Here is an 18,718-nt window from a genome sequence, read left to right on the forward strand (position 1 = left end):
GATCTTTATGCGTTTTTACTTTTGTAATTGTGAAGCAGCTGATAAGGTGAATTGTGTCATTTAAGGCAGCATAGTTCTTTGAAATAAAAGTAGTTGTGAAGATGGGTACACACGTGCTCTGCTGTTGTTTTTCCTTGGTCTGCTACTGAAACATTATTGTTTTGCTTCATTAGTCTGAGCCTGTTCTTTCTCTTAGTACAAGATCCACTTGCGTGCACAGACCTGTCAGAGTTGTGATCAGAGGGCTGGAGCAGCTCTTCTGTGAACACAGGCAAACAGAGCTGTGCTGTTCAGCCTGGAGAAGAGAAGCCTCTGGGGAGACCTTAGAGCAGCTTCTGGTGCCTATAAGGGGCCTGCAGGAAAGCTGGAGAGGGGCTTTTTACAAGTGCATGTACTGATAGGATAAGGGGAAATGGCTTTAAATTCACAGAGGATAAATTTAGATTAGACATTAGGAATAAATTCTTTACTGTGAGTGTGGTGAGGTGCTGTCATAGGTTGCCCTGAGAAGTTGTGGCTGCCCCATCCCTGGCAGTGTTCAAGGCCAGGTTGGATGGGGCTTGGAGCAAGCTAGTCTAGTGGAAGGTGTCCCTGCTGATGGTAGAGGCTTGGAACTGGATGAGTTTTAAGGTCCCTTCCAACCCAAACCATTCCATGATTCTGACTTGTGAATTCTTTTACTATATTAATAAAAGAGCTCAGTATTTGATCCGATACATAGAACTGGATTTCAGTAGCAGGTTTTGAAATAACTGAAATCTGGGTGCAAGTACCAGCAGTTTAACATAGTATTGATGCTTAATTTCAGCAACCACTTATATTTTCTGTGTAAAACATGCCATGGTGGGTTGCTTCCAGCCTACAGCCATTTGCTCCTCTTTCCCACAGGACAGGGAGAAGGTAGAGAGAAGTTCAGAAGTCTCATGGATCAAAAGAAAGACAATTCAAAGGGTGAAGCAAAAGCTGCATCCACAAAGAAAGCAAAGAAATTTATTCAGTACTTCCTACTGACAGGCAGATATTTAGCTGCTTCCCGGAAAGCAGTGCCTCAGCTTGGAGAAGTTACTTTGGAAGACAAATGCTGCATGAACAAATGTCCCCCAATTCCTCCTCCTTTCTTTGAGCTCTTACTGCTGAGTGTGATGTTGCATGGTATGGAATAGCCCCTTGGTCAGTTTGAGTGAGCTGGCCCATCTGTGTCTCCTCCCAGTTTCTTGCACACCTCAGCCTACTCTGTAGGCAGAATGAGAAAAATAAAAAGCCTTGATCCTTGCAACAGCCAAAACACTGATGTGTTGTCAGCAAAATTTTAGTCACAAACCCAAAGCATAGCACCGCTCAGGCTGTGAGGGAGAAAGTTAGCTCCATCCTAGCTAGACTTACTACAACTTGATAGTAATGGATTATGCATATACACCAGATTGCATTTCCCGATTCCAAATTAATTTCTCCAATATCAAGGTATAGGCACACTTCAAAAGCTTATCCTGAGGCCATATCCCTCAGACAGTGAATTTCATTTGTTCTTTTCAGCTTAATCTGATTTCTCCTGGAAAGGGATTGAAAGGATTGATTTTAATTTTCTTAAGGCATCTTTCCCTTGACAGCTGCAGTCATTGTTGTGTGTTTTTTTTTTTTCCCAGGCCCAACAGTTCTGGAGGTTTTTAACACCTTGTTGAAGCACTTACGCATCAGCGTTGACTTTGAGCTGGGTGATAGGCGCAGTTCAGCAGGAAGTGCCACTTTCAGCACAAGCTCCAAGGAGAGCGATGAGAGGATTGTCCAAAATGCTATTATCCAAACAATTGGTGAGTGATGACAGTAACATGGGTTCACTTAAAATTACTTCCCTTTTGCATCATCCTCAGTGAAATGATATTAAGCCAGCTTGAATCAAAAAGGAATAATGGTGAGTATAGTGTTGTATGAGTATGGTTATACTTGCCTCTAAATCTCAGGCTTACTTTATGTATTTGACTTCTGAAAGACTATTTTTTTAATTGTTAACAGATAGCCAAGAAGCTCAATGAAAATTAAAAATGCTTGTGGACTTACAATACATTTGTTGATTATATTATTATATAGCACTTGAAATAGAGACATCATTTGGTCTCAGAGGTACAAAACTAATATTAGTTCTTTTATGAAAATCATATTGCAAGCAGTCACACAGTAATATATTTGAGTAGGTGCTACTTGAAAAAACAATGTTAAACATAGTGGCAACAATGACACCTAATGGCTGGTTCTGCTGCCACCACTTTACTAAAGTGTTTCTTAACACAATACTGAAAATAAGAGCAACAGTTTCTGTAAATGATTTCATTAAAATTGCCTCTCCCCTTTTTTCAGATTTTCTCTTGATGGTAGTGATATTATATATTGCAATGCATTTACGGTGTGTATTCCTTTACTTAAAGAACAAGGGGGAATGTAACCTCCATGTTGTTCACTAATCTGTGCCTTTGCTTATGCCATGAAGATTTCTACAGCCAGTAGCAAGTATATAGTAGATTATTTCTCACCATTACAGTAAAACTCTTAAGTTAAAATGTTAACATCCCGCCTCCCCAAAAAATCCCTCAAAATCCACAACCCAGCTGCTTTCTGTCAAAGTGACATTTCTTACTGCACAATGGTAGAATAAAATAGGCTACTTCAAGTTGTAAGGGACCCATCAGGAACATCAAGTCCAACTCCCTGCTTCTCTCAGGACTACCTGAAACTAAACCATATGACTGAAAGCATTGTCCAGACACTCCGAACTCTGACAGGCTTGGTGCTGTGACTGTGTCCCTGGGGAGCCTGTTCCAGTGACTGACCACCCTCTCTCAGTGAAGAACCTTTTCTTACTGTCGCATCTGAATTTCCCCTGATGCAGCTTTCCAAATATCTTGTTCCCTGTCTCTGGTCACCAGGGAAAGGAGATCAGCCCCTCCCCTCCACAGCCACATGAGGAAGGGGTAGGCTGCAATGAGGGCAGCCATCAGCCTTCTCTTCTCCAAGCTGAACAAGTGACCTCAGCTTCTCCTCCTAAGTCTTACCCTCAGACCTTTCACTATCTTCATGTGTCCTCTGGACACACTCTAATAGTTTGATGTCCTTATTTAGAGGCGCCCAAAACTGCACACAGTACTTGAGGTGAGGCCACACCAGCACAGCACAGAGTGGGACAGTCACCTCCCTCAGCCAGCTAGCGATGCTGTGCTTAATGCACCCCAGGACACGGTTGTTCCTTTTGGCTGCAAGTACACACTGTTGATTTATACTCAACTTGACATCAACCCAAACCCCCCAAACCAAAGCATAGTTTCATTCTTCATCTGTTTTGATCTTGTTAATGTATTCTTCGTATTTATAAGGCTTTTCTTATAAAGAGAAGGACCCTGTATCTCTTTTATGAGTGCTTGTATTGCATTTTTATTTAGGATTTTTTGGAAGCAATCTCCCAGATTACCAGAGATCAGAGATTATGATGTTCATTATGGGAAAAGTACCTGTTTTTGGGGCAACGTCACAATCACTGGATACCAGTCACCTGGGGTTTGTATATCCTGCATGTTTTAATTTCTAATTAAAAATTTAGATTTTTAGAATCTGGATAAATTAAGAAGTGGAAACATTAAGAAAAGTGAAATGCAAATTCTCCCTCCTTCAGGGCTATATTAAATACTGTGCAGAATCAAGACAAGCACAGTGTCAGAAGTATGAAATCAATACCCAGATGTGTTAACTGATAGAAAATACCTGATTGGAATGGAACTTACCTTACACTAAAACATTTCTTCTCTCTAAATCTGTACAAATGTTTCTGAAATTGCCTACTTAATGGTGGTTAATTCCATAACTTTACATGTGTGTTTTATGAATGAGGGAAGTTGAGCTATGACTAAATTTTTTTTCAAATAGCTGTATGAATTACAAATATTTTTTTTTGGGGGGGGGGTTCTTCATTCTGTACAAGCTGACTTCAGATTAAGAAATAAACTGCAGAAATTCCAATGAATTTGGTTTGGTTTAGATTTTCCAGATTTATTTAGAAATAAAGCCACAGGTGGGCAGACTTCTGTTGTAAACCCATAATTAAAAAGCTACCATGTGCTGAAGTAATATTTTTCCCTGTACCATTATGTTTAAAAGATTGCTTTTTCCCAGTATGGAGCAAGTCACTGAAAAGGTTGCAGCTATTCTTTCCAGGTATGCCTGGACACTTTGTACCACATATGTCTGATCCCCTGGGAGCATAAGTAGGAAGTCAGCATCATTTTCCTGGTTTCTTAGTGGCTTTTGATACAGTATTGTGTCCCTGCAGTATGTGACTGTATTTCAAGGTAGAGATTTGTCTGTGCCAGGCAGTTATGACTCATTAAGAAGGTATCTGGAATATGAATCTATTTACAGTTCTGCACTTGAGTTACCAGTTGGGGTGAGGGGTTTGGGGTTGTTTTTATCTCTACTGTTTTCACTCGTGGGATTCTGTGTAAACATGACTGTTGTGCAATGCATGTTTGTCACTGTGAACAAAGGAGGCTTTCTGACTGCTGATAAAATCTTGCATTACTTACCTGAAAATTTGGTCTCTGCTACACAAGATGTGAATGATGCTGCCAGTGGGATATAGCCAGGATTAGAGCCCATGAAGGTGGAAGTTTCCACTTTTATGTAAGGCCAACTTTTGTGAAGAGGCTTGCTCTTTCCTTATGCTATTTAGTGGACAAAAGTGTTTGTACCTTGCCTGCTTTCTTGGCAGAGTATCTTTAAATGTCTCTTTACAAGGGAAAGTGTAGGGTACTGCACCTGGGGAGGAGTAACCCCAAGTACTGGTACTTGGGTCTCCAGGGGGCTGACCTCTACTGGAGAGCAGTTCAGCTGAGAAGGACCTGGGAGTGCTGCTAGATGGATGGTAAGTTGACCATGAGCCAGCAGTGTGCCCTTGTGGCCAGGAGGGACAGTACTATCCTGGGATGCATTAGGGGCAGTGTGGCCAGCAGCTCGAGGGGGGGTGATCTTTTCCCTTTACTTGGCCCTAATGAGGCCATGTCTGGAGCACTGTGTCCAGTTGTGGGCACCTCAGTACAAGACAGACAAGGAGCTACTGGAGATGGTCCAGTGGAGGCCACAAGGATGATTAGGGGTCTGGAGCATCTCTCTGATGAGGAGAGATTGCAGGAGCTGGGCCTGTTTAGTCTAGAGAAGAGCAGACTGAGAGAGGATCTTATTAATGCATATAAATATCTCAACGGCGGGTGCCAGGATGATGGTGCCAGACTCTTCACAGTGGTGCCCAGCAACAGGACAAGAAGCAGTGGCAGTAAACTAAAACACAAGCAGTTTCACCTCAGCATGAGGAATAACTTTTTGTTGAGGGTGGCAGATCACTGGAATAGGTGCTGAAACAGGTGGAGCACTGGAACTGCACAGGGAGGTTGTGGAGTCTCCCTTTCCAGATACATTCCAAACACACCTGGACATGTTCTGGTGTTATCTGCTCTAGGTCTCTTCCAACCCTAGTAATTCTGTGATTCTGTAAGTGGAGCAATTTATTCCAAGTGCTCTTTTATTGTAAGATCTTGCATGAACAGTGCATATTTGACTATATACCAGTAGGTATTTAGCTTCTAGTACCAGCAGATGGAAGATGAGAACAAATGAAAAGCAGGTTAAGTGGTATTCCATGTACTTTCCTATGATCTGAAAACTGAGGGTTCTTTCAGGTTTTCTGGCTGAATTTTGCTGATAGCTTTTCCTCAGTCTCAGAGGTTAGGAATCTGGTTTAAAGAAGTGTACTGGTGTCTTAAAAGACTCCATTACATTTTAATTCAGAAGAAATTCTTAGTGCTGGTGCTTATGAATATTAAGTCAAGCATGTAGTGCTTAAACATTTTAGATGCAAAGAGATTTCTGAATGAAGTTGTGAATGCTCCATCCCTGGCGGTGTTCAAGGCCAGGCTGGACAGAGCCTTGGGTGACATGGTTTAGTGTGAGATGTCCCTGCCCATGGCAGGGGGTTAGAGCTAGATGATCTTAAGGTGCTTTCCAACCCAAACCGTTCTATGATTCTAGAAAACATGAAGATTTAGATCTGCTTCCCATATGTAATTTAGTCTTTTCAGTTGTATGTGCTTCTTTTTTATGCCTTCTATAAATACCCCTTTGAAAAACATTTAATTATTACACCTGATTTGGAGATACTTATTTGTGGTCGACCAGCATCCCTTCCAAGACTATTGTATTCACTTGTGAAAACTGCAGTTGTTAGAATGATGTCTGGAGTACAATAATATTTTGAAGATACATAAAGAAGCTAATTTTCATCTTTTTTTCCAATTGTAGAGATTTGGGAACCAGGCGGATTCAAATTATGCTCTTGAGATCTTTACTTATGGTAAGCCTTCTGTTTTCAGTCTATTATAAGCACACAGTGTTTCACTTTATATGTTTATACATGTAAGTACAGCATTGCACCTCTGTATTATGAAATTAAACATACCTTCATATTACATAGATCCGTAGTTCTACTGGGTAAAATTGTGACAGTGTTTTCGCAACTTACATTGCAAGCAGCTCAAGAAATATTCCTCCATCTCTTAGTGGATTAGTGAATATCAGTTATAATTGGATCTGCAGATCCAAAAGAATATCATAGAGTAGGTTGAGTTGGCTAGTTCTGACAGCAGTGCTGGCAACATCAAAGTGAAATCACTCTTGTCTGACACCAGAAAAGCTGTAATTAGCAGAAGGACTAATATTTTTAAAACCAGAGGGATGGATGCCTATCTCCAAGCCTTAGAGCCCCAGGCACCATTGTTCTTTCCTTCCTAGTATTTCCCAAGTTTCTTTTAAGCTCTTATTAAATGTTTTATCACAAATATGTTTTCAACTGTAAACCTTCTATTTTTGGAAATACATCCTGATGGCAGGAATCAGAAGTGGGCAGTAAAGGAGGCTCTTGCCTGCAGAATCCTGATCTATTTCATTGCAGAAACTGAAAACTGTTTTGTGACTGAAGTAGAGAAAATAACATAAAGAATGAGTTAATGACTAAAGCAAAAGAATGCATTCAGGGAGAATGAGTTTCTACCCCTGCTTGGGGTATAAACTTGTGTGTGGTGTTAGGCAAATCAGTTAAACTCTTCTTGCTTGTCAGAATATGAAATGCTAGATTCTGGTGGGCAGAAGAGCTAAGTGTTCACAGTTACAATTCAAAGGTAGAAAGCACGTTAAAAAGGACCTCAGGGGGCCATTTTTCACATTGTCTTCATTAAAGATAGACTCAGCTATGCCTAAACTGTTCCTGACAATACTCATCTCACCAATCCTAAAAATTTCCATTGAAGTCAGTTCTAATTATTTGGGGTGCTGCATAGCCTGTAAGTGTGCTTTAAGGGATTCAAGTTGTGCATGTGGAAAGAATTTAACATTTTTAACACTGAATTTTCATTTGGAGCCTCTTTTAGAATATGAAAGTAAATCTCATCATGGCCCAGAGATGTGAAAATGGATGTTTTGGTCCTCAATAAATTACTCAACATTGACAAATACTGGGGAAAAAATGTGGGAGGGAATCTGTGTTCAGAGCAAAGCTTTCATTGTGGTGTATGAGGTTTAGTCTGCACACACTAAAGAATTAGAAACTACTGAACCTTACGTCTTCTGTGTACTGAACTGAGCATTGTACATCATGTATTCTTCGCAAAAGAATCATAGAATCATAGAATAGTTAGGGTTGGAAAGGACCTCAAGATCATCTAGTTCCAACCCCCCTGCCATGGACAGGGACACCTCACACTAAACCATCCCACCCAAGGCTTCATCCAACCTGGCCTTGAACACCGCCAGGGATGGAGCACTCACAACCTCCCTGGGCAACCGATTCCAGTGTCTCACCACCCTAACAGGAAAGAATTTCCTCCTTATATCCAATTTAAACTTCCCCTGCTTAAGTTTTAACCCGTTACCCCTTGTCCTGTCACTACAGTCCCTGATGAAGAGTCCCTCCCCAGCATCCCTATAGGCCCCTTTCAGGTACTGGAAGGCTGCTATTAGATCCCCACGCAGACTTCTCTTCTCCAATACTTCATAACCTAATTAGTCTGTTGTCATGCATACACACGGGCAGACAACTTCATGGTGTGTAGGCAATTAAAGTATGTTACTTCATTAAAAGTATTCACTTTTGTTTGCAGCCTTACTGCATGTAATATTAGTAATTTTCCATTTTCAAAGTGATTTATTAGATACCTTCATGTACTTTCACGTTCCTCTGCCAACCAGTTTCCTTTCAACAGTTCAGTTATGCTGTAGGAATAGTGCTTGCTCACGTGTTGTGGTTTAACCTCAGCAGGCAGCGAAGTACCCCCCAGTCACTTGCCCACTCTTCCCAGTGGGATGAGGGAGAGAATCGGAAGGGTAAAAGTGAGAAAAGTAGGTTGAGACTGAGACAGTTTAGTGAGTAAAAAAAGAAAACAAAAGCCAAGAAAAGTGATAAAAAATAACCAAAATCAGACAAAAAAACCACTTAAACCCCAATTGCTTATTGCCAGCCAGCTGATACACAGCCAGTTCCTGAGCAGTGGTAGCCCTTGCAAACTCCCGTTTTGATGCGATGGTCTTGGAATATTGCTTGGGTCATTTGGGGTCAGCTGTCCTGGCTCTGTCCCCTCCCAACTCCTTGTGCACCTCCAGCCTACTCACTGGTAGGGTGGGATGAGGAGAAGAAAAGGCCTTGGTTCTGCGTAACCGCTTCTCAGCAGCAACTAGAACAACCCTGTGTTTGAGTGATCCCTGTCCCTGTAAAACAGCCACTAAAATGGCATTGGTTTGGCCACAAATTGGGAACACAGCATCATATGAGCTCTTATGAAGAAAATTAGCTATTCCATCCAATACCAGTCTGACACAGTTCACAAGTAAAAGCTGTAATGGTAAGGAATATGCATAATGAAGATAAATTATGTATAATCTTAGAAAAAAATGTTTGCTTTTATTGTAATTCTGAATATTTTGCTCCCCTCATCCTCAGTAGTTGATGCTTCTCTGTTTCTGAATCCTGTTTTTTCTGAGACTGTAATGTTCTTGTAGCCTCCATTTTAAGAGAAAGTAAATTTTGAACATTCCTGACTGCTGTAGATGTTCAGCTGGTTAATATTTAAATTCTCACATAGAAGTTATTTTTTCGTTATGTACCTACAGAGCTTGATTTAAATGAAAGTAATCAAATGAGGCAAGTTGAGCATAGTATCAGTGTTAAAAAAAATGGGGGGGGGGGGTGTGGAAGCCGTGGTACCAGATTTCTACGAAAGCGATGTTTGCTGTTTGCTTTCTTATTTGCAGTAAACTAATATCCATAAATGTTTAACATGTACATCTAGGCACCAGTTTTCTTCACATCAGCATACTCAGTGCCATATATGAGCAGCTTAGTGCCTGAAATGGAAGAGTCCTCATTTCATGCCCTGTAGCTTTTCTAAAGGATTTTGTGATACCTTTATTTTTTCTTTTGGGTGTTTTGGTAGAGGAAGAATCCTGAGAAATAAACTTCAAAACATATGAGGGAGTTCATTTGAACATGGGCTCTTCCAAATTCATGGTGAGGTTAGGAATTTTCAAAACTAATACAATACTGCAGTTTGAATCCACCTGTCAGATGCCAAAGCAAGCCCACTAAAAAGTGATAGCTGCAAGAAATTCTTACCCACAGTAACTTTATTTCCGCCATTGAACAGGTGACTTCAGGATACAAAGCAACAACAATAACTAATGCACTTCCTCCCCCATTCCTGGACCCATTGTTGTCTCCTTCACTCATGGAAGACTCTGAACTAAGGCAACTGGTTTTGGAAATACTGCATAACCTCATTGATCGGCATGACAACAGAGCAAAGCTCAGAGGGATAAGGTAGTTCTTTTGTTTGCTTTGGACTGCTTGAAATTCTAGTTTAATATCTGAATGATAAATGGATTTTAAAATATTTTTCCTTATATGAAATGTTAATGTACTGTTTTGATAAGTGCATAGTGCTTAGTGTCATTTACTGATGGCAGGAGTTTTACAGGTAAGCTTCAGTGCACAATACCTTTAAGACTATTCCAAGTATCTGCTGGTTTAACTATGGAAGACAGTATGTGGTATTTTATATACAGGAACAAATATGTGGTTGTCATAATTCTGTTTATGGTTCTTCCTCTTCAACTGAAATTTGAATGTCATTGTTAAACATGGATATAATTAAAATGGAAATTGCTTCAGGATTTGTTTGAATAGTTCATGTATTTCACATCCTCTTCCCTTTCAGCTTCTTTATGCTAAACTGACATTTTTGTTTCCTTTGTAGAATAATACCAGATGTTTCTGATCTAAAGATAAAACGAGACAAAATCTCAAGGCAAGACGTGAGCTTCATGAAAAAGGTAATAGAATGAAAAAGTTAACTTTTCTATCTGGAAAGAAGAAAAAAGTAACTGAGCCAGTTGCTTTGCTTTTCTTCTACAACTGTGCTTTTGCAACAAGTTGCAAAGATCAGTATCAGCTGATTTTAATTCTAATTACAGTGATTTCAATCTTGAGGTGCTCTAGAGACTTGAGATGATATTCCACGGAATAAATTTGTCTTCAGTGAAAACCCTTGCATGCATGAAATTAGAACAGTGTGTATCTAAGCCTTGATTCTGATAAGACCATCCCTGTATAACATTTCATTTATGCTCAGTGGTAGTTTTTCATTTGTATGGCTTTTTATTTTGCTGAATTTTCAGATTTTTTTTTATTTTAAATTCTCTTTTAAAAGCCTTAGTAGAGGGACTTAGGTCTTATGTATTAGGTAAAGATGTCAAAGAAAGTTAACTTTGAAGAAAAAAGGCACCTCCTCACAAGATTTGTTTTTACAGGGGCATTGTGCCAGTTGACTTCTGAGAATGTTTTGTTCTAAAAAAAAAAAAAAATATATGTTTTTTTTAGATGATGCTTATGCAGAGTGAAGTTACTTCATTACAATATACAGCCTAGTCTCAGTGTGTGGATAAACGCATATAATTCATGTTCTTTTTCATTCCTGTCTGTGGTTTATCTGCATAGGGATGTTTGTAAACAAAAAAGATGCAAAGTACTGAAATCATCTCAGCCAGGCTTTACAGTGTTTATCACTGTTATCTGCCTGAGAAAATACATTCATTTCTTATGGCTATCCCATGCTGCTTTGGTTTTGCTTGCTATTAGCTGTGAAATAAAAAATGTGTGTCTTCAGGTTGCTGACTTAATATTCTAATTATAAATATCAGAAGAATTGCAGTTTAACTTGTCCAGAGGCAAAAATACTGCATATTACAATATGCTAACTAGAGATGCTCAGCTTTCAAGTAGTATTGCAAGATAAATGTTCTAGCTAGGTCAGCACAGTTGGTATTCCTTGCAGTGTATTTACACCTGGTTTGATTAATACTGGAATAATACATAAGAAATACTCTCAACACTGACAATTGTTATTAATGTATCTTTGTAAAAAGTGAATTAAATGTTAATTCATCAATTTAGGATTTAAAGCAGTTTGGCAAAGTTATTTTTGCTAGATGAAAATTTAATCATCAAACTAAATATTTGAATTGTTAACACTCATCAGAAAAGAGGGCAGGAGAGCAAAAGAGACTCTTAACAGGTCAAGAAAAGATTAGTCTTCTAAGAAATGTATTAACCCTGGGGAATGCAGTCATTCATTCTAATTATCTATGTGATACTGTTTCAAGTATGTATCATAAACCTAATGTTACTCTACCTAGTGTAGATGTGTATGTTAGCAGCCTACTCTTCCTAGATTCCCTGCATAATCAAAGGAGAGGGGTGAAGCATCTCCAGATATCCATTAAGATCTGAATGACCATCTAGGCCTCTTTGATGTTAGATAGGGATCCTAAGGCAACTGTGTATCATACTTAAGTACTTCATTGCCTAAAGTTAGGTGAAATTAAACCAGACATATGCACAAAACTCTTCTATCTCAGTCCACTTTCTAAAAGCCAGGAGGTTTACTTTTATATTTTCTTTCAAGGGAAATACTGAACTTCTTGCATTTTGCAGGTTTCTAGAAAGATCCCGTGTGTCAAGAAATACTACATAATAATTTATTTTCATATTTAACTGCAATTCTTCATCAGTGGGATAAATCATTTCATTACTTTTATATTCTAAATGTGCTGTGTCTTTAAACAGTTAACATTGTCTGTGCTTATTTCGTAGCAGCTTCTGTGCTTTGCTAATAGCTCTGTTTCCCTCTTTTCTAAATAAAACGTGTATTTGAACAGCTATATATTTGACAAGGCCAACATCATCTTTATTATTGTTTAAGTGAATATGTCTTGCATGAAAAACAGATGTTAAAAATGAGTTTTCTTTCTCCTTCTAATGCTGAGCTAGTACTTCCAGAGATAAAGTCCTTAGATCTTGAAACTTAACTGTGTCAAATGGTAGAGACTTGTATCCTCTAGAGATTAAGAATGCTGGAGTGGTAGAGTTGACTTATCCTGCTTTTCTGTGTTTTAATTTTTCTTCTGTGTTGAGATAATAGTTTCTTTACAAAGATCTGGTTACACAGAGTGTTGTGAGGAAAGTCACTGTTGAAGTTGGGAGGTTTTCATTAGATAACTCCTGTTCTCCACCAGCTGGAGCCTCCGTCTGCATATTGGTAGATGAGCTCTACTCATCCTCTGAAAAACCTTCAAGAAGATTTTTTCCTCATTTGTTACTCGAGGAGACTTGGTTAATGAACAAATTTGATACCATTATGAGGATAACCCTTGAAGCTCCTCAGTTACTTGAATGTTCTTGAGAATGTTTCAAGATCTACTCTTTGTTTTCTTCTTTTCATAACCAGGCAATTTTATTTTCCTGAATATTTCAGTAGGAAGTGAATGCCAGTGTCTGACATGCAGTGCAATATTCATGTGCAATTCTCTGTATCATCTTCTCTGTCAGTACACTTTCACATAAAATAGGACAGTACTGTATTGATAAAGAAGCTGTTGTTATAAGCTAGTAGTCATCTTGGTTAATCATACACGTTTGTGTACAGATGTGTATGAATGTATTTGATCATTTTTTATTTCTTTAATTCTTTATCTAAAATGATCTGATTTCAAAGTTGGCTCTGCTTGGAGTAGGGAGTTGGACTAGAGGACCTTTGAATATCTTTTCTAACCTAAAATATTCTGTGATTTTCATACTCATTTTCCCTTCTTTTGTCTTTTATAGCATGGTCAGCAGTTGTACAGACACATCTACTTAGGCTGTAAAGAAGAAGACAATGTCCAAAAAAACTTTGAACTTCTGTTTACATCTCTAGCTCTTACCACAATTGAACTGGCCAATGAGGAAGTGGTTATTGACCTCATTCGATTAGCTATTGCTTTGCAGGTATGACTCTCAATCAGGGTTGGGTTCGTTGACTGACAGTTTATATCTGTAATTGGAGATGTGGATAACTTTTTTGTTTGTATATTGAGCTTCGAATTGACAGTTGCATCATTCAGTCTGAATTTGATCAATCCATGAAGGCAGTGCACTTTGTACATACCACTTATTAATAGGGAAGCTTAAACTAATCAGATTTGTTAAAACTTCTGCAGCATGTTCCCTTCAGGAAATACAGCAGGTATGGAAATGTGTTCAAACATTCCCCAGAATCACTGATATATTCATTATCATACTGAGAAGATATTCTTACAACCTGTGATCTTGTTTCAGTGTTCCGTATAAAATATATGGACTATGCTCACCTTGGAAGAAAGCTTTTAGTTAATTGATTTGTTGGAAATATTTCTCAACAAGGCTTTTTAATCTTATGTTGGAGTAAAATTCTATCAGTGTGTTGTCAGGCTTTATTCCTTAACATCTCCTTTACAGGATCAAACATTATTTCATACTTACATAGAGTTCTTAGAGAAGCTGTGTAACTTAATAGATCTATCTGTGTTGAAATTAAAGCATTCACAAAAGTAGTGCTAGCATGTGCCATAGAGATTGGGTGAGATTGTGTCCTGTATTCCTAGTTCACTCTCTGTCATTAGCCTTATTTCCTGATGTGCACCTGCATTATGAAACCTCTGATATGCAGAGTGCATCCTTAATTTTAAAATATGTCTCTGGAATAAATCCTTGATGAAAATTACATTAGGAGTTTTACTAGAGCTAAAATAATACAATCTGGATAAACATAGACATGCTAATAAGAACTAAGTAATTCCCTTTATGGTAGGTACTGTGTCTGTGACTCACAAGAATGATTTTTATTATTAAGCTACTGTTTCTAATTTTCCTGAAAGAAATGGTGATCAGCAGGTGGTAAAGACAAGAGACTGCCAGTCATCAACCTATTATAGTTGATTTATTCCTCTTCATAGGGGTTGAACCCTTTAAGCACTCTTAACTTCAGATCAATATGTAACTATTCAGGAGTGAGCTGAAAGACTAGAATTTTAAGATGAGAGCTATTAAATGATAAATAATACCAGATAATCATCACATGTCAGCTAGTGTTCCTGATAATCCTTTTGACTTCCATATATTCAGGACAGCCTGTTATCTTTGAAAAGTGTAATGTTATCCTTTATATTTCAGGACATTGCCATCATCAATGAAGATAATCTGCCAATGTTCAATCGTTGTGGTGTCATGGCATTGGTTGCAGCATATTTAAACTTTCTGAGTCAGATGATTGCAGTTCCTGCCTTTTGTCAGCATGTCAGCAAGGTAACACATAATTAAGTAGTTTCAAGTCATTTAGACGAGCTCACATTCTAGTGTAAAATGGGTAAGTAACCCATTGTAATTATGGTGTTGATTTCCTGTGTTTGTTTCCACTGACATCACTCTCATGTCTCTGATGGCATTACTTGCTGACTCTTAAAATTATGTACAGAATAGTCTTCTCTGAAGGGTATATAGAAGCATTTTTGTTTATGGAACCACATATGACGGGCTAAGTCCCCAGCTGGTATTAAGACTTTACAGCCTCTCTGGCTTTGGTAAAACAGTAGTGGCATGCAGGAGACCATGAGAACCTGATTTTTAGTCTAAAGGGTGAGTGCCACAATCTCCTGTGGTTAAAAGAGACTATAAAGGCCTACTATGTGCTGAGGCAGATGTTAGTGAAGGATTGGTAATCTGCTGTAGTAGAACCTCTTCAAGCAACTTGGTCAGTGGAGAAAATAGCTATGGTATTCCATTTGTTCTGTTTGTCGTCGGTTTTTTCAGGTCATTGAAACTAGAAGTCTGGAAGCATCTTATTTTCTGCCAGAAACAATTTTCAAAGACAAATGCAAGTAAGTAGATAAAGAATGTGAGTTAATGAACAGTGAAGTACCTATTTTACTATTAAAAAATAGCATATAATTGAAATGTGTTCCATACATGAAAAATAATTTGGAGGTTTAATAGTATACATGATGGGCAGAAGAAAACCAAGGATTAAAAGCATATATGAAAAAAAAAATGTGGAGTTTGGGTGTTTTTAATTGTAACTAGAGGGACTTATATCTGCACAATGATGCTTGGTGTAAGTGCTAGCACAGCAAAATGCATTTTCACTGAATCACAGAACGGGTGAGGTTGGAAGGGTCACACAGGGCAGGCAGTCCAGGACCACATCCAAGTGGCTTTGAAGTATCTCCAAGGTTGGGGACTCCACAGCCTCTCTGGGGTCAACCTGTGCCAGCGCTTGGTCTCTCTCACAATAAAGAGTGTGTCCTGATGTTCAGTCTATGTTCCCTCTGCCACTGGGTACCACTGATAGGAGCCTGACTGTCTTTCCACCCTCCTGCACTTAAGGTAGTTGTACATACTGACAAGATCAGTCTTCTTGTCTCTAGGCTTAACTGTCCCAGCTTTGTTAGTCTTTCTTCATTGGAGAGATGACCCAGTCCCTTAATCCACCTTAGTGGCCCTTTGTTGGACTCTCTAAAGTAAGTAATTTCTCCTGTCCTGGGGAGCCCAGCACCTGATGCAATACTCCAGGTGTGGCCTTACCAGTGCTGAGTTGAGAGGAAGGATCTCCTCCCTCAATCTGCTGGCAGCACTCCTCCTAATGTAGCCTAGATACCCTTAGCCTTTTTTGCTGCACTCTGCTGGCAAATGGAAAATACTACTGCTCTGCAGTTTCTGGTATTTAACAGAAACAATACTCTTTCAAGACGTAGCGGGATAAGTGAGGAACATATTTCAGATAACCACAAAGTGTTAAGGTAATTGAAAATATCGCAGAGGTATTCAGTATTCATTCCTAGGAAGATGAGCAAGTTTTTATTTCCATCTAATCATTACCATTGACCTTTTTCAGTTGCTTGCAGACACTGGAAAAATGCTTTACTTAATGAACAAAATCTCTACCGGTAAATAATTAACTTCAAATACATATTTTGACAGTCTTCCAAAATCCTTAGAGAAGCATGAAAAAGATCTATTTTTCCTCACAAACAAGATCGCAGAATCATTAGGAGGCAGTGGATACAGTGTGGAAAGACTGTCAGTCCCATATGTACCTCAGGTGACAGGTAAGTAGCAATTAGTGGTAAAACTACTGAGTACCTGTAATTAAGAATGCTTTCTTAATGTGTTGTGTGAATATGAAGTGTAATGTGACTGCTTGGCAACAAAACTTAATCATAGCATAATTCTGTTTTCTCAAGATGTTCTTTTTTCTCATTAGCTGCTCTGTTATTGCTGAGAAGTTTCATCTTTCTGACCTTTTAAGATTTATTCCTTTTTCCTTAAATTCAGGAGGTCCGGTAGGAAGCTCTTGAATGCACTTTGACTCTTTTCTGTAAAGTCTTTTCTGTTAAAAGAATACCTAAGAAGCAGGTAGTGATTGTTACTGGTTTTCTGTATTAACTTGAGTTAGCAGGTGAGGAAGGATTGTACAACTTTGTTCTTTACCCTTTTTATGTCAACACTGGATGGAACATACTAGATCCTTATGCTATATGGCCTTATGCTGGCTTATTTGCCTTAGTCAAATTCTCAGCGAGCACATGTTGATTTAATCAAGAATGTTGTGTTTTCCTCCATTAGATACCTATGCTAGCTTAGGTATCTAATGAAAATACAAATGTGCCTGGGGAAGGTTTGTGGGAGTTCTTGCTACCCAGGACAGGGCTTTGAGCACCCTGATCTTGGTTGAAGGTGTCCTTGCCTATGGCAGGGGGTTGGAACTAGTTGATTGTAAGGTCCTTTCCAATCTAAACTGTTCTGTGACAGCGTGTGAATGACTAGCTGTGTGTTACATTGTGTGGCTGGGCTTTTAATGGATTTCCAGCGGCCAGTTGAACAATTCACTGAAAAAGAAACTTCACATTGTTTGAAGAATATTTTATTAACCATGAATAGTTTGTGCTTGTACATAACTGGTTGCTCTTGTAATACACTGTAAGACATACCGGTATGAAGTATTGTACCATGTTCTTTTCCTTATTTGGGGGTGTGGGAAGCTGATAATTGAAATGTATATTTAACAATTTTTTGTCTATACATATATGTGTGTATATATATATATATATATATATATATATATTAAATTTTGCTCTATTTCCATCAGGCAAAAAGCCTCATAAACACAGGTACAAGTCAAAAGGTAAAAATGAGTTGTAGGCCAGCCTGCCCTCCTGCTAGCAGTGGTGTGTCTGTATAGGATGTGCACAGTCAAATCCAATATGCTTTTAGAAGGCCTTTAGACCTTTAGCCCAGAAATTGTGCTGTACTTGGTGTACTTAGCATTTCCTTCTGCTTTTTTTTTTCTCTCGATACACATGGAGCAATGTGAGCTGCTGCAAGTTTTGCTTTTCTGTTTACTATGTTTGGAACTCTGCAATATGGTAGCTTCCTATTTTCTTTTCCTGAGAGGGTATTAGGGCTGTAGGTATCATTTTGATGATAGTACTGATTACCTCTTTGACAAGAACTTGGTAGAAAGTTGGTAGAAGCTCTCAGCTGTTTGTAGAACAGTAATTTATCCTGCTCACTGTTCAGGATAAAGGCTCAGGGCATGGCCAGATGCATGTACTGTTCAGTAAGAAGTTTACTTGGGACTGATGCCTTTACCCCCTTATCCATTTTTCTTGCTTGCTCCTCCTCAAATCATCTAAACCGTCCTTTTCCCCACCGTTGCTTCCTCCCCTGAGCATCCCATACTAAGCTTTGTGCAATTCCAAGATGCTGTGCCCTGCATCTCACACTGTGTCCATACCCATCACTGCTCAGTCAATAAAGTAACCCAGATTGCTGCTCCCATTGCGCCATGGAGTGAGTGCCACCCCAGACCATGGGACCACAGATCCTGGGACAGCTCTTTCAGGGGTTGGGACAGTGGGTATCAGGGCTCCACCATCACCCCCCTCATGACCCTAGGCTCCTTCATGTGTGTGGAGATGATCTTCATGTCATTTAACAGAAGAAAATGCCATTTTCACAATTTTTCACATACTTTATTTCTTAAAATTAGAGACAAATGGACATTTTAATTAGGCAAGTATAGTGAGGCATACAGAGAAGTTGCAGACGTGCATCTTCCAGTGCTCAAATGTCAATTATATAGAAAGCAGCAAGATGGCAGCAAAGATGTAGTTTTGTTTTGTGTTTACTGCTGAGGGCTGTGGGGCTTTCCTCAGATGCTACATGTATTTGTTCGTGTACCAGTGAGCCATCAGGGATTAAATATTAAGCAAATCCTTCCAAATGCCA

General features: G+C 39.0%; 1 protein-coding gene across 6 annotated transcripts in view; it reads left to right on the plus strand.

Moving 5' to 3' along the window:
- Positions 1-18,718, plus strand: part of EFR3A (EFR3 homolog A) — a 77,461-nt gene that overhangs the window by 51,044 nt on the left and 7,699 nt on the right. For all 6 annotated transcript variants that reach the window (XM_065668962.1, XM_065668966.1, XM_065668964.1 and 3 more), the window contains 9 exons: positions 1,644-1,808; positions 3,429-3,543; positions 6,334-6,385; positions 9,726-9,898; positions 10,335-10,410; positions 13,241-13,402; positions 14,606-14,737; positions 15,242-15,309; positions 16,409-16,536. In XM_065668962.1, coding sequence (XP_065525034.1) covers positions 1,644-1,808; positions 3,429-3,543; positions 6,334-6,385; positions 9,726-9,898; positions 10,335-10,410; positions 13,241-13,402; positions 14,606-14,737; positions 15,242-15,309; positions 16,409-16,536 — 1,071 coding nt within the window. The remainder of the gene's footprint in view (positions 1-1,643; positions 1,809-3,428; positions 3,544-6,333; positions 6,386-9,725; positions 9,899-10,334; positions 10,411-13,240; positions 13,403-14,605; positions 14,738-15,241; positions 15,310-16,408; positions 16,537-18,718) is intronic.

Source organism: Lathamus discolor, chromosome 2, assembly GCF_037157495.1.
Source record: "Lathamus discolor isolate bLatDis1 chromosome 2, bLatDis1.hap1, whole genome shotgun sequence".
Lineage (NCBI taxonomy): Eukaryota > Metazoa > Chordata > Aves > Psittaciformes > Psittacidae > Lathamus > Lathamus discolor.